Consider the following 16,014-nt stretch of genomic DNA (forward strand, 5'->3'; position numbering starts at 1 on the left):
GGGTGCCAGGTTGAAAAAAGTAGAAAACACTTAAGTATTACTCTTCATTTTGGGGGAAGGTCTGGTGTCTGAATGAGGTGTATTATATAAATATGAGCAACATATTGTATGTCTTAATGAAACAGAGCTGTCCCATAGGAAGCTGTTACTTTAAAAAAGGGAGGGGGAGGCACTGGTGGGATCACACCTGTAATCCTAGCTACTCAGAAGGCTGAGATCTGAGGATCATGGTTCAAAGCCAGCCCAGGATAATAAAGTCCATGAAATTCTTATCTCCAATAAAGTACAAAAAAAAAAAAAGTTAGACGTGGTGCTGTGCCTAAGTGGTGAAGTGGGAGCCTTCAGCAAAAGCAGCTCAGGCACAGCATCCAGATCCATAGTTCAAGCCCCTAAACCAATGAAGAAGAAGAGGAGGAGGAGGAGGAGGAGGAGGAAGAGGAAGAAGGGAAAAAAGAAAACTAACAGAGAAAGAAAATAGTTACTGGTAAAATGCAACCTTCTTAAACACACTGACTTTATAAAAAAAAATCAAATATTTAACAACCTAAACTCAAGTACAAGGGCACAATTCAGCAGGTTTAAAGGTCTAAATGTGATAAATTATTTTTCAAACAAAGATCATTGAATAATTAAAGCTATCTGCAGTTGGGTTACAGCTGCCACTGGACTTACAGCTCGGGCTAGAACACATGCTGTGTGTGGCTGGTTACCTCACTTTTAACCAAGTGCTGAATCACACTTCCTTCACAGTTTCACATGCATAAGTCAAACACTTAGTCATCCCTGCTGTCTTGACTAAGGTCCAGCAGGTCACAGGGTATTCTCAGTAACAAGGGTGAGTCAGGATCAGACTGGGGCTGTTCTCTGACACCTTGGAAAGCACCTGATCACCATGACAAGAATGGCCAAAGGCTTCCCACCTGGCTCAAAAGAAGGAGTCATATAAGAAATGGCTTTATTAGAAAAACATGTAGTGTGCATGTGGCTAATTTCTATCATCGACACACCATTTGGCTACTTTGGAATTAATCTGATACAGGGTTCAAACTTCTTTAGAAGTTAGTGGCATTTCTTTCTATCCTGTCATGTGACTTTGGGAGGAGTTATCTTCATGTGATGGAGGCTTTTTATTTCCTCCTGTAATTACAGTTAATCAGTAATAGCACTGGCACAGAACAGACAGGACAACTTAGGTAGTGCTTCACCTCCACCCCAGAGTCAGGCACAGGGATGCCCCTTGTAGAGTTTTAAAATCCCCCATAACCTCAAGTCCCACATTATTACCTAGTAGTCATTAAATTAATGTGACAAAAGTAACCTAACAAAACCTCAGAATGAAGTTTCTTTCTTCTTTTTTTTTTCCTGTTAGCAGTGCAATTCCAAGCGAATGTGCAGTGTGCAGTATTGATTTCCAGTCTCCTTTTAAACTCCTTCAAGTCTGTACTATTAAACTGAGACAACCACATCAAGATAGAGTCTGTCATAGGATTCCCTGAAGCACAGAATGAGGAGGAGACTGAGCAAACACGACCCAGGAAGGCACCAGTTGAACCAAGACAACTCTGTAAGACAAAAACATTCAGTTTAAGCATTCACATAGCACCAGCAGAAAACCACCTGTATGCAGGGAGGAGGCTGCTCTGCATTCCCAAGCACTGACAATGAATGTGCCCAGAAGGCTTGGCCTTTTCTCTAAGCAGTAACAGTCTGGACAGCAGGTCATGTGTGTAGTTCATTATGGGGCTTTCCTGAGGAATGCTTTCATACTTTGTTGTAAATCATCTTTTGTCAATTTAATTCACATTGACATTGGCTGCACAATCAATCTACTACGTCAAAGGAAAAAAAAGTCATCATTAAGTGTTGGTTTGTCAATTGGGTTTTCAGTGTCTTCTATCATTATCACTCTCATCTCTGTTTAGAAATGTCTGACAGATACAAAGAGGAATACAAATAGAAATACAAAGAGGAAAACCACTAGAATATCCAGATATCACTTTCTTATTGTCTTTTTAGGCAGAACTATGAATTTACCAGCAAAAATACTAAGAAGCAACAATTACAAAAATCATATTAGCAAATACCTGGGCATATAAAGTGAAACATAAAAATAATCATAATTCTATTTGTAGAGAGAACCCTGTATAGTTCCTTTTAGTCTGTTTTTATACTAGTATGAATGATTACATGACGCCTATTATTGGAAAGCCTATAAAAATCTGCTAAACACAGGCAATTCTGTATCGATGATTTAATGGTACTGAAAATCTACTTCTTTGAAAAGGCTTCCTCATGAATCCGGGGCTCTCTAGTAGGGCATTTGTGGGCCAACTGCTGGCATCCCACCCTACCCAGCCATGACTGCTGCCTGGGGCTCCAGGGACCTGGTGGTGGGCATCTGAACCTGGTCAGCCTCCCTCTGCATAAGCCTACCTGTCAATCCCAAGTTGCTTCTTGGTGCAAAGACATGGTTGTTGCTGTTTCGAGACAGCCTATTCAGTCTCATATTCATTTATCAGTTCCAGTGAAAACAAACAAATGAACAGGGAAACGCATTTCATTTTTCTTGGTTCCACTTCTATAGGCTTCTATCTTCCCTTTGTCCTTCTATAAAATGCTAATACTGTCTTAATCTTCAAAAATCATCCTAAAGATTCCTACACTGCTGCTTTAGTTTAATCCATAATTCATATGGCCTGAAAGAGCAATTTCTGCCTAGGAATGGAAATCAGAAAACCAACCAGCAAGCAAGGCACTGCAGTGCCTTTCTAGAATATGCTCACAAATGCTACCACCTCATTTCTCAATTACTACATTTAAAAAGTCTTATTATTCTGTAAGGTGAAAAAAGATGTATATTTCCAAGACATCTGTATGTAAAGGCCTTTTCTCTCCCTTCCTTGGGTTGTATATAATCTAAATACTCTGGAAAGCAGTGACCTGTGGGCTTTGTCTTCACTCTCATAGTCCCTGAAAAGACACACCAGGTATTTTCTGCTATTATTAACCAGCAAGCCCGGATTTTTTTTTATTATAATATTGCTAAGCAATTTTTTTAAAGTATAAAGATATAGACAAGCATACTGTTTGTACTAAAAAGGATCATTCTATCTTAGCAACATTTATTTATGAGGAGCTGGAGAACACATGTGCTGCAGCCATCAACTTGTCCTTGCTGAGGCATTTGTCAAATGTTGCCAAAGCAGATTGATCACTCCATCTGAGTTGTACAATTATTCCTTCCACCGCCTTATAATTGCTCTGTGGTGTCATAGTTTGCTGATTGTTTTTTTACTATCATCTCTCTGAAAAGCCAAAAATCTCACTTGGCTCAATCAACTGCCTGTGTTCTTTGAAATGACTTGCCTTTTCAGAAAGCAAAAGGTCAATACAGAAAAATGGCAATTCACGTCCACAGCAATCACAGCTTAGGTGCGTTAATAAGCAGGAAGTGGCTTGCTTAAGCATCACTTTGACTTAGAAGTTATAAACTCAAATCACTGACTTTCTGAGCTCTTTGTTACATGACATAACAAACTAACGATCCTGATTCAGTGAAATGTTAGTATTTTGTCTTTTAGACCGAGCAGCTTCCAAGCATTCCTTTCCTTTTGTCTCTCACTAGAAGAAATATAAATCTGTACTTGAAGGCAGGCCTACACACAATTTGTCCCATCCTGCAGCTGGTTCTCTGCAGCCTATGAGACCACAGTCACACAGTGCTGCATTTCCTCAGTGCAGATGGCTCTGTTGCTAGTGTTGATCTGTTTAAGCACCTCTTAACTAACCAAGATTTTTTTTTTGGCTAGTCCTGGGGCTTGAACTCAGGGCTTGAGCATTGTCCTTGGGCTTTCTCAAGGCTAGCACTCTACCACTTGAGTCACAGCACTACTTTCAGCTTTTTCTATGCATGTGGTTCTAAGGAATCAAACCTACGGCTTCCTGTGTGCTAGGCAATCACTCTACAGCTAGGCCATACTCCTGGCCCATGTTGTTCATTTTTTACCTTTTCCTTTTTCTTCCAGAAGCACTGGAAGACTCTGCATCTTGTCTTTCCCTTCAATGATACCATGTTTGCTTGTGTGTGTGTGTGTGTGTGTGTGTGTGTGTGTGTGTGTGTGTGTGTGTGTGTGTGTTGGTCCTGGGGATTGAACTCAGTGCTCAAGGGTAGCACTCTACTACTACTTGAGCCACACCTCCACTTCTAGCTTTTTGGTAGTTTTAGTAGAGATAAGAGTTTCACAGGGGCCGGGAGTTTGGCCTAGTGGTTAAAGTGTTTGCCTAGCATGCATGAAGACCCGGGTTCAATTCCTCGGTACCATATACATAGAAAAAAAAAAAAGCTGGAAGTGGTGCTGAGGCTCAAGTGGTAGAGCTCTAGCCTTGAGAAAGTCCAAGGACAGTGCTCAGGCCCTGAGCTCAAGCCCACGACTGGCAAAAAAAAAAAAAAAAAGTTTCACAGACTTTCCTGCCCAGGCTGACTTAGAACTGAAATCCTCAGAACTCAACCTCTTGATTAGCTAGGATTACAGGTATGGGCCACTGGTCTCTGGCTATGCTACTGGTTTTGACCACCTACATACAAGTGCTTATCTGTTTCCAGCTCTCACCCTACCTATTTTCCTTTACAGTGATCTAAAAAAATCCTCTCATCTTCAAGGTGATAAGCCCAGTTCAATGCCACGTACCCTTCATTCTATATTAATTACCCAGAAGATCTTACTATCACGTTACATTGTTTTACTTTTTAGATATAAAATGACCTTTCTCTAGTCCACATCTTTTGAACCCGCTCTGAATCTCCTGGTAGCCATTAATCAGTGATGTCCACCACAGTAACCCTACATATTTTGAGTAATAGGGTGGTGTCAAGTTCATGGTCAGCCAAATCAAAATCTTTATGGATAAATCCTGCTGCAAAAGTTCATGAACCAAAAACTCAAATACTGCAAACTTCAGAATATGAAACAGAAGACATTTTGAAGAATACCAAGGACATAACACCATTCACAAATTGATTTTGTATGTGAAGTTATTAGAATACATCATCATGGTGCTATCACAACTCATCACTGAGTTGAGTTGTTCAAACACTGAAGAGAGCAACTCATTTTTATAAATATGATTATATTAAGGAATAAGTATCTTTTCCTGTGTTCAAAGCGACCTTAAAAAATTCAAGTCAGAAAACATGCTAAGAAACTTACGACTTGGTTGCAAGTGCCTGAAGTGGAATAGAAACAACTCTATGACCCAGAGCTTCAAATAAGCTTGCCTAGTACTAATGTCCAAGAAAACTATCAGTGGAACCAATATTGTTAGGCAAGGTCTTCTAATGTGTTCATTTTGGATATGGCCCTTGAGAAATGATCTGTTGCAGTTACCTGCCACATGATACGCTGTGCCTGGGAAGCTGAGCATTGTCCTGAGAGGTACCTAAAATGTCACTGATCTTCATGGTGATTATAAATCAAGGTTTCTTCTTGGGGGCAGTGGTGTGTTCACAATTCCAGGCGGAGGCAGGAATATCATTTGAACCACAGTTTGAGACCAGCCTTGATAACAGAATAAGGACCCTATCTCTTAAAAACCAAAACACTAACTGTAAATATGGCTCAAATAGTTGAGTTGTGGATGCAAAAAGCCAAGTAAGAGAGCAAGGATCTGAATTCAAGTCCCAGTACTGACACAAGCAAAACAAACAAAATAAAGGAATGTAAGAAACCTTTTTCTCTTGAAAAAGAGAAATCAAGATTCTAATTATGGGTGAGTTCTTCAAAATTTTATGTTACTGAATTGTAACATTTGAACACTGTATTACTGGAAGAAAATTTATTATACAAATGGCAGAGGGTACTAGTCTGCATAAATACAAGTTATTTTCAGGACATAGTCTCACAAAACTTTCAGGTTTGAAATTTGTGGATCACGTCTCAGTCCATCAAGAATATGGATTTTTAGGGCAGGATCATTTAGTCCTATGTGAAAAATAATTTCAACACAGGTTTCATATTCCTGGTAACCTGAGCCTTGGAGAGATGGAGGGTGTGTTTGTATGTATTCATATTCTCACAAATAGAGAAAAACACTTTTTAAAAAAAATTTTTTTTTGCCAGTCCTGGGCTTGAGCTCAGGGTCTGAGCACTATCCTTGGACTTTCTCAAGGCTAGAACTCTACCACTTGAGCCACAGAACCACTTTCAGCTTTTTTCTATGTATGTGGTACCAAGGAATTGAACCCCGGCCTTCGTGCATGCTAGGCAAGCAATCTACCACTAGGCCAAACTCCCGGCCCCAGAAAAACATTTCTTTAAAACAGAGGTGTATGTATCTCAGCTGGATGTCTAGAAGGAAATGCTCCACTAGTGTGTGCTAGCGATGCCTTGCAACATACACTCTTTCTCATGCCATTTTTACATCAATGATCTAAGGTGCTAAAAGTCACCGAGACCTCTGAAAACCATCTTGATGGGTTAAAATGAATGATTACTTCAGGTTTCATTTAGTTAGAGTGGTCACAGTGTTTAGGAAGAAACCTTTTAACATTACGTACTCATGTGCAGGGACAGGTGATCAAAAACCAACCAAAAAGAGCAAAGCTTTCCTCTCCTACTCAAATAAATCCTTGATTAGATCAGCAGAGTAGGAATTAGCAGAAACAGTGCAGTTTCTTCCACTGCCTTTGCCAAAGAAAACAAAAATATCTGCTACCTTAAGCTGTTCAGTAAGAATGTGTCTGTTATGTTAGAGAGCACAGTGAGAGATTTATTGGAGGATAACATTATCAAGCATTTACTATTATTTTTTAATACCATGAAACCAAAGCTGCTTCTATTTAACAGCCCTCGGGTGGAAAAAGAAACACATTCTGCTGGGCTGCACAGACCATTTAGCAAACCTGTGCTCATCAATTAGAAAACTCTTACGATGCTAGAGGAGTCAGTGCCATCTCTGATGTTTTTTTGAGGCAAAGAGACAATAGCCTTTTAATTTCCATTGGATACACTGAAGTACATTGAGGTCGACATGGAAGAGTCTTAAAATTCTGTTTAGAAAAGTAAATTGAAGGACTTCCTTTTTGGAAACATGCTTCTGGCAAGAGAGTACAGTGAACTTCTGACTACACCAGAATCACTCTTCTTCAGGAAAAACAAGCTCCTCTCAGGTTTATCAGACCTAGAGTCTACTTTACTTCCCTTTCTATTGGGCATAGACAATCTAGTTTGTTGTAAATTACGTTAAGAATTTCATCTATCTTTTGAACACTTTTTGTGGTTAGGAGAGAGTGCTCTTTCTCAAGTTGTTCAACACCCAGGGATGATTCTGTTTCACTGCTTTGGACATTTAAAAATTTTAGTTTCCCAGTCAAAGAGGTTAGCATAGTTATTATTTCAATTATAAGCCTGTCAGAAAGTTCCCCATAAACAATGTGGCCTACTGGAGTACACTTTACAGCTCATACCTGACATTAATTTACCCTCTGTGCTAAGACAATACAGTATATTGAAAAATAATATACCAGTGGTTTTTCAGTGGAAACATGACCAGTAGAATCACTTGGCTAGGTGGTAGGCTAGGGTGACCCTGAAAACTACAAATAATGCACGTCAACCTGGGACAAGGAAGAAATTGTAGAGGGGACACATGGACTAGAATACATCTGAAGAAAAGCAACAGTGGGTACTGTCTTTATTGACATCTAAGTGCTAAATAAATTTGCTAGAGTCAGAATTCTCCAACTAAATTGTCTGAATATCAGTGCCACAACATTCTCTCTTAACACTTAGTAAATAAAAGTTCTTACCTGTATGATAAAATGTGAGAAAAAATAAAAGCACTCCCATGAACATATTACTCAAAAAAGTAACAACTCCACAGGTAATTCCTTCTGGAACTGGGTAGACAGTTTCCACAAAGAGCTCAAAAAATATAGGTACACTGCTATTCAAGAACACTCCCAGGAGAATGCAGGAGGCGTACAATGTCACTGGAAGAAAAACACCAACATTTTAGTTGCACAGGAGCAGCCATGAGTCACATCAGATAGGTCTTTCGGGTGTTCTGTTTCCTAAGTACCAACTCTGGATTCTCATTTTTTCCAGTGGGAGTGACAAACCTTGAAAAAGCATCATATGTTTGTTAGGTCTTTACTCAGATTTTCTGCAATAAGTAATAAAAGGTTTTGTTGCTGGAGGATTACCAGTTTATTAACTTTTTTTTTCTAGTAGACTGTTTCAAGGCACAAAATCAATTTGTCAGTATAATTAAAAAGGGATTCTCCCCTTAGCAGGTAGAAATATTTAAAAAACAGGAATTTAATTCAAAATCTTGTTTCCTTTTTAAATTTTAATAGAGCTTAAAGTCCAAGGACAGTAAGAAATACCAAATGCTATGGAAAATTATATAGAGAGACTGATTAATAATGGCTTTCAAGCACAAATAAACATTTACTATGTACTTCCTAGAAAAATATTTAGAATTAGCTCTGAATTTTGGAATGAGTTTTGTGTCAAGTTTTTTTCCCTCTCTCCCTCCCCCTCTCTCTCTTTCTTTCTGCCTTCTTTTTTTCTTTCCTTCTTTTTTTTTTTTTTTTTTGATGTCCTAGGGCTTGAATTCAGGAACTGGGCTATCTCTGAGCTTTTGAACTGAAGGCTCTACTTCCCATTTTCTGGTAGTTAGTTGGAAAGACTTTCAGGGACTTTCCTGCACAGGCTGGCTTTGAAGTGGGACCCGTAGAGCTCAGCCTCCTGAGCTAGGATTACAGGCTAAGTGTGGTGGTGCATGCCTACAATTTCAGCATAAGGAAAGCAGAGGCAGAAAAATTGAGAGTTGTAAGCTACCTTGGGACCACACATGGAGAGCATGCCTAGGGAAATGAAACACATCCTAAGTAATTTTTATCATTACTACTGTCTGCCAACAAATTTTCACTAATTTTCATTTGAAGGTTAAAAACAGAACCAGTAAGGGAATAATAATCTATTTAGAAATCTAGAATAACTACCTATATCCTAATAAATACATCATATCCCCTGATGAGTAGAATTTATTTATTCTAAGAAAAGTAATTATAATAAAAACATATTGATTCTTTTTTTCTGAGCAGGAACTGCAGAAAGTCAGGAAGTTACACTAAATTTCTTATGTATTATTCATAGGACTTCACCAGAATTTACCGTAACTGATTATGATCATTAACAGACCCTGACATTATCAAAGGAGTGGGAAAAAAATAGTTCTTCTGATTCCTAATAGACTTTCTCTAATCTCACTACTGCTTCCCTCAACAATTACTCTGGCCTCCCAGGATTATCAAGTGGTTAGTATATTCTAGTAATGCAAAGCACTGGTAATTGACTTCCTTTAATTTCCTAGAGTAGTCACAGATAGAAAAGTACAGAACAAAAGAATAACTGCTTGGGGCCAGGAGTTTGGCCTAGTGGTAGAGTGCTTGCCTAGCATGCATGAAGACCCGGGTTCGATTCCTCGGTACCACATACATAGCAAAAAGCTGGGAGTGGTGCTGAGGCTCAAGTGGTAGAGTGCTAGCCTTGAGAAAGTCCAAGGACAGTGCTCAAGCCCTGAGCCCAAGCCCAGGACTGGCAAAAAAAAAAAAAAAAAAAAAAAAAAAAGAATAACTGCTTGTGTAACAGTGACTTAAGTATTTACAGAATTACAGGGAAAGCATTGGATGTTTAGTAAATACCAAGGCACTCATGCACGACATCAAACCAAATATAGCCTGACACCTCACACAATTTTTTTTGGTGGGTCATTGGGGCTTGAACTCTGGGCCTGGGCGCTGTCCCTGAGCTCTTCAGCTCAAGGCTACCATCCTACCCCCTTGAGCCAGAGCTCCACTTCCTGTTTTCTAGTGATTAATTGGAGATAAGAGTCTCTCAAGTCTTTAGTGCCTGGGCTGGCTTTGAACCGTGATCCTCAGATCTTAGTTTCCTGAGTAGCTAGGATTACAGGCGTGAGCCACCTCGCCCAGCAAGTATTATTTCTGAGTAGTCTCACAAACTACTGATACAATTAGCTGTATTTTAGGAACATGGTTAGGGATAGTATTTCTTACATATTTATTTTTGGTGCAGTTTTACATCATCAGGCAACTTAAAATGAAATGACTAAGAGATAAGCACAATGTATATATGCTGGAACTGTGTGAGGCAAAATGATGATGAGTACATATTGAATGAGGACTACTGACAAAGGTTCTTGAACAGAGATTTGATTTTACTGATTTTATTAAGCTTGATACAATAGGAGATAGCTGGGAGTAACTCTATTGAATCTAGGGTTTAAAAAAAAAATCTGTAAATAGTTGTCCAAAGGGCTTCCTTTAACATGTTCATTTATGTGTACAGTGCAATGTCATCCCTGCCTTCATTTCCCTCCTATCTCAAGTTTCTTCTTCCAATTTGACTTATGTGCATTGAGTATTAAGACTGTATTCACCCATTATTCTTCTTTCTATTTGTCTGTTTCCCTCCTTTTGGTCTCTCAGCCAGCCAAAATGTTATATATTCCTGATACTCATTTTGTCAAATTGTTAAATTGGTTTTCTGAGCCAGGTTTACTTAGTTCAATATGATTTTTTCTAGATACATCCATTTTTCCATAAATAACAATTTATTCTTCCTGATGGATAAAATTCTACTGTATGTATGTATGTATGTATGTATGCATGCATGTATGTATGTACGTACGTGTGTATGTTTGTATGTATGTATCTATACATCCACACATCAAATTTTAAAAATTTTAAAATTTTATCAGCTGTAGGGTATCAGGGATATTCCATAACTTGGCTACTGTAAACAGGGCTGTAATGAACACTGTATACTAAAGGTAGGTATGTTTATTGTGTCTGAACTTAGTCTTTTGAATATTCATTTATCTTTTGGAGAAATGCCCACGTCCATTATTGATAGGCCATAAGGTAGTTCTACTTTTAGTTTTTGAGCAATCTCCATACTGGATGTGCCGATTAAATTTGCACTAACAGTGTCCTGCCTTCACCAAATCCTTACTAGTATCTGTTGTTAATCATGTTCTTGATGACTGCCTTTCTGATCGGAATGGTATAGAATCTCAGTGTTGTTTTGATTTGTATTTCATTTACAGCCAGGGATTGTTGAGCATTTTGTTACACATTTATTGGCCATTTATGCTTTTCTTTTTCACTCCCTTGCCTATTAATTGGGTTATAGGTTCTGTAAAAGTTTAGGTTTTCAGGCTCCCTGATATTAAGCCCTGGATATTAAGCCTTTGTCAAATGTTTAGCTGGCAAAGAGCTTTTTAGTGAGGGACTGTTTTGCAAACCCTCAAGACTATGCAGCTTTCCTGGCCCTTATCTCATGCTCCTGAAGAATCTTTGAAATTTGGTTTCCAAGCTATCTGAATCCTGAGAGCAACTTGGAGGGAGGCATTAAATAGTTATCTTTGGAAAGGTAAAAGTTCTCCTGTCAAACGTTACTGGTGAAACTATAAATAGTTTATCTCTTAGTGGTCAATTATGGAATGCTAATCAAAATAAACATATTTTCTGATTCAACAATTCCACTTCTAGGAATTCATCCTATGTAGGCATAGGCATCTAAAGAGCAATCACTGAAATAGTGTGTATAGTAAAAGATTAAAAATAAGCTACTTGTCCACTAACAAAGTGTTGGCTGATTAAAAACTTATGAAACACTGAAAACGGAAGTATACTGTACAACCATTAGACACAATGTATCTCTATCAATACTAATATTAATATCTCATGTATGTAAAAGAAAAAGGTACTGAAAAGAGTGCTATGTTTTAAAGAAAGGCTGTAACACTTGTTTGTAGATGTATAGAATTCTCTGGGAAAATGAAGAAGAAACTGGAAATCAGATTGTTTCTAGAGAGGGAAATAGTGACAGAAGAATAGTAATTTCTTCTGTATATGTTTTCTGCCATTTAGATTTGAGTACTTTTACTACGTGTATGTCTTAGCAAATGCACTGACAGTTGAACTCTACTTCATGTGAGTTTGTTAGCTTACCAACTCAGAAAGAGCTATCATCGAATGAGCTGACCCCAAGGAGCTATCCACATTCAGCAGTTATATAACAGTGCAGAATCCTTGACCTAAATATTCCCACTTCATTCATTAAAATTTCTATAATATGTAGCATAAGTGAATTATTATATATGAGATATATTATATGTAGAATAAATGGAAGATCTAACTTGAGAGGCCCAGTATTGAAAAACCAGGCATTTCTGTTTAGTTGTCTTAGTGTTTGTTTCTTTATTACTATAAAAATGACCAAGAAGGTTCTTTTAAATTTAAAAAACACTGGATAGATAACACTAAAATCACTTATTACACAAGCTAATGAAACAAAATGCTTTCTGTAGGTAGATGGTATACGAGCTCCTTCACAATCAGAATGAAGGAAAGGCAGCCGTGTCAGGATGGATTTAATGTATTTCCCAGTGTTCTGGGGCATGCATAAAGTAGAGGTTGGTTGTTACAAGTCTGAATTTGACTTTCATTCGAATTTTTAGTTTCGAGTCTGATATACCCAGTGGGTGAATGTCATCTATTGAAAATCAGGCAGACAAGATAATTTCTTGCTTGTCAAAGAGGTTCAAGCTTACATGATCATTAAATATTTCTATGACTTTCTGTAATACTGATACTAAAATTATAATAAGCTGCATTTCAATTAAAAACTCAAGGCAATTTAGCAGAACAAACACAACTGAAGTGCTGATGCAGATTTTTTTCAAAGTAATAGAATTGTACACCCATACAATTTAAATCACAAAAACTAAAGTCCTCTTTGTACTATTACAAACCACAGCTATAATGGATGTATTTCAGTCGCTTTATTCTGAAAGTATTTGTCTCTTTAACAAACCAGATTACTAAACTGTAGAGAAGGAAAACTGTGTCTAAATATATTTATTTTTATTTTTATTTTTATTTTTTTGCTAGTCCTAGGCTTCAGCTCAGGGTCTGAGCACTGTCCTTGGACTTTCTCGAGGCTAGAGCTCTACCACTTGAGCCTCAGCACCACTTCTGCCTTTTTTTTTTCTATGTATGTGGTACCAAAGAATCGAACCATTAGGCCAAACTCGCAGCCCTATTTTTTAAAATTTTTATTTATTTATTTTTGTGGGCAATGGGCCTTGAACTCAGCCTGGGTGCTGTTTCTGATCTCTTCACCTTACCCTTGGGCCTGGGCATTGTCCCTGAGCTCTTCAGCTCAAATGAGCCAAGCCTCACTTCCCATTTTCTATAGGTTAATTGGAGATCAGAGTTTCAGGTTCTTTTGTGCCCCGGCTGGCTTTAAACCTTGATCCTCAGATCTCAGCCTCCTGAGTAGCCAGGATTACAGATATGAGCCACCACGCCCGGCTTAAATACATTTTTACAAATAAAAACATTCAAACTCTTAGATAATCAGTAATTAGGAAACAAATCACAAAATTTCAGCTAAAAATAACTATTCTATTCAATCTTGAGATTTTTCAAGTTATTACCAATAATAATAACTATAATTCACATATTTTTTAAAATATTCAAAGCTTCTTTTACATACATTATATATTATCACCATTTGATCATTCTACCAACTCTTAGAGACAGGTAAATTAAGTATTTAATACTTGGAATGACTGTTTTGAAAAAAAATATTCAGTTATCAAGGAAATTCACAGTAAAGGCCTGAAGACTTCAGCATGTTATCTATTAGATTAAAAAACCAAAAGCAACACTGAGTGTATTTTTACTTATTAGTCCTGACACAAATGGAATGCTCACCAAATCTGTATTCAATACAAAAGCTGAAAGTGGCTGTACATGAGACAGATGAGATCCAAAAATAGAGCATCAAAAAGGAACAAAAAGATGAATTTTAATCACGATAAATGCAAAATGGGTATAAAGTTCACTACCTAAGTATACAAGAAAACTTAGCCTAAGCCTTTCTTTGAAACCATTTGTCAGATGCCCATGACATGTAAGCTGCTAAAGGAATGAGACGCAGGCATCTCCTGGCTTAGAAGTCAGGTAATGGGCAGTGTTAAGAAGAACACTACATTCTACTCTTTTAAAAAAACAAAAAAAGCCACATCTAATCATGAGCAGCCACAACCTTCCTGGCTCAGAGTGCTTGATCCAGGAATGCTTACACTCAGGTTGGTTAGTGGTCCAGAATCCACATCTAATGAGGAATTAGACTAAAGGCCAAGGTGAGCTATCACAGACGCCTTCAAATAGTTCAAGGAAGAGGGAGGGAGATGATGTACTCTCTGGAGCTTGCTGCTCTTAATCAGTTAAAACTCACTGAGAAAGACTTTCTAGGACTCAGAGCTTACCAACAAGATAGATAATCTTCCTTTGTAGGATATCTAAGTGGCAGTCAGGTGAACATTTATCTGAGGTGTTATAGAAGAGCCTACTATATCAAATAATGAGTGAAATTCATTTAAGTAGATCAGTAACAAATTTAAAATTACATCACAAGAGTTTAGCCAGACCATAACAACCAAATATGATATTTCTAGAGAAACAAATTTTTTACAATGTTATTAAAAAATAGAAAATAACTGATAGACTTTTATTATGAATTATTTTAAATATTAAAAGAAATTTTCCTAAATGGTAGGCTTAGGACATTAATATACTTTACAGAGAAACTTTTATTATTCATAGTCACTAAACTTTTATTTCATAATAAAGTTAACTGGGAATTATTAGGTTATATATTTTTATTAGAACTATTTCATTTTCTTTTTTTTGGTGCCAGTCCTGGGCTTTAGCTCAGGGCCTGAGCACTGTCCTTAGACTTTCTCTACCACTTGAGCCTCAGCACCGCTTACGGCTTTTTTGCTATGTATGTGGTACTGAGGAATCGAACCCGGGTCTTCATGCATGCTAGGCAAGCACTCTACCACTAGGCCAAACTCCCGGCCCCTAGAACTATTTCATAATCTAAACTTCATATTACAAATGAAATATTTCTTTTTGAAACAGATCTGTAAAGCAAATAAAGAGAAATATTCATGTGAGCTCCATTTTTCCCACAAATCTTCAGCATGTTGGGTGAATATGGAATACATACATGTGCATGCACAAATACACCTGTGCTTCTCTTCCTTGCATCATTTTCTTACCTTCATAATCTACCACTAATTAGTGCATGGAAATAGCTGGTATATTTTAGTCCTATAAAAGCTGACCATTACATTTATAGTGCCTTATGGAGAAAAGATAAAGTAATTATCTTAGAGAAATGAAACACAAACTAATAATCCTTTGTAAGGGAGAGGCCTCTATAGAGCGCAGTCTATGAAATCAGATACTATTGACGAAGGTTTACCAGGAACTTTCCAGCTTCCAAAGAATTACGTATGGTTCTGAAGCGGGCAGTATGCCACTGAATCACTGAACATGGATTGATCAACTAGTCAAGTGCTGTACCTATAGGAAACTCAGCCTTTGCCTGAAGACTGACTTTTCCTCTTGAAAACCTCCATGGATCAACCATTACATGATCTTCCTCAGTAGATCCTTTGAGCATTTCATGATTCTTACATTGAGAGTTTTCACATACTCATTCATCGCTCCTTTTAATCTCTATTTTAATTTCTATTCTCTAACCAACCATGCACACGAATAAGCTACTTTTAATCCATAATACTGTAAAGAGTAATTCAGTCACAATTTAGTTTTCTTTCTTGAAAGCTTAAAACCCGAGACCTCTTCACAAACATGCATGTCTTTAAATGTGTGTGTGTGTGTGTGTGTGTGTGTGTGTGTGTGTGTTTCAGTTGTGGGGACTGAATTCTGGGCCTGGGTGTTATCCCTGAGTTCTTCAACTCAAGGCTATCACTCTACCACTTGAGCCACAGCACCACTTCCAGTTTTCTGGTGGTTAATTGGAGATAAATCTCACGGACTTTCATGCCCAGGCTGACTTTGAACCTCGGTCCTCAGATTTCAGCCTACCGAGCAGCTAGAATTAC

The 16,014-nt window shown here is 37.7% G+C and overlaps 1 protein-coding gene across 1 annotated transcript in view; it reads right to left on the minus strand.

Moving 5' to 3' along the window:
- Positions 1-938: 938 nt before the first annotated feature.
- Slc49a4 (solute carrier family 49 member 4) overlaps positions 939-16,014 on the minus strand; it is a 60,068-nt gene continuing 44,992 nt past the window's right edge. Inside the window, exons 8-9 of the mRNA XM_090345399.1 lie at positions 7,805-7,987; positions 939-1,562 (exon numbers count right to left, since the gene is read on the minus strand). Of these exons, the coding sequence (XP_090201525.1) occupies positions 1,447-1,562; positions 7,805-7,987 (299 nt within the window). The 3' untranslated portion in view covers positions 939-1,446. The remainder of the gene's footprint in view (positions 1,563-7,804; positions 7,988-16,014) is intronic.

The sequence above is a fragment of the Megascapheus bottae genome, chromosome 1 (assembly GCF_031878675.1).
Source record: "Megascapheus bottae isolate mThoBot1 chromosome 1, mThoBot2.hap1, whole genome shotgun sequence".
Taxonomy (NCBI): domain Eukaryota; kingdom Metazoa; phylum Chordata; class Mammalia; order Rodentia; family Geomyidae; genus Megascapheus; species Megascapheus bottae.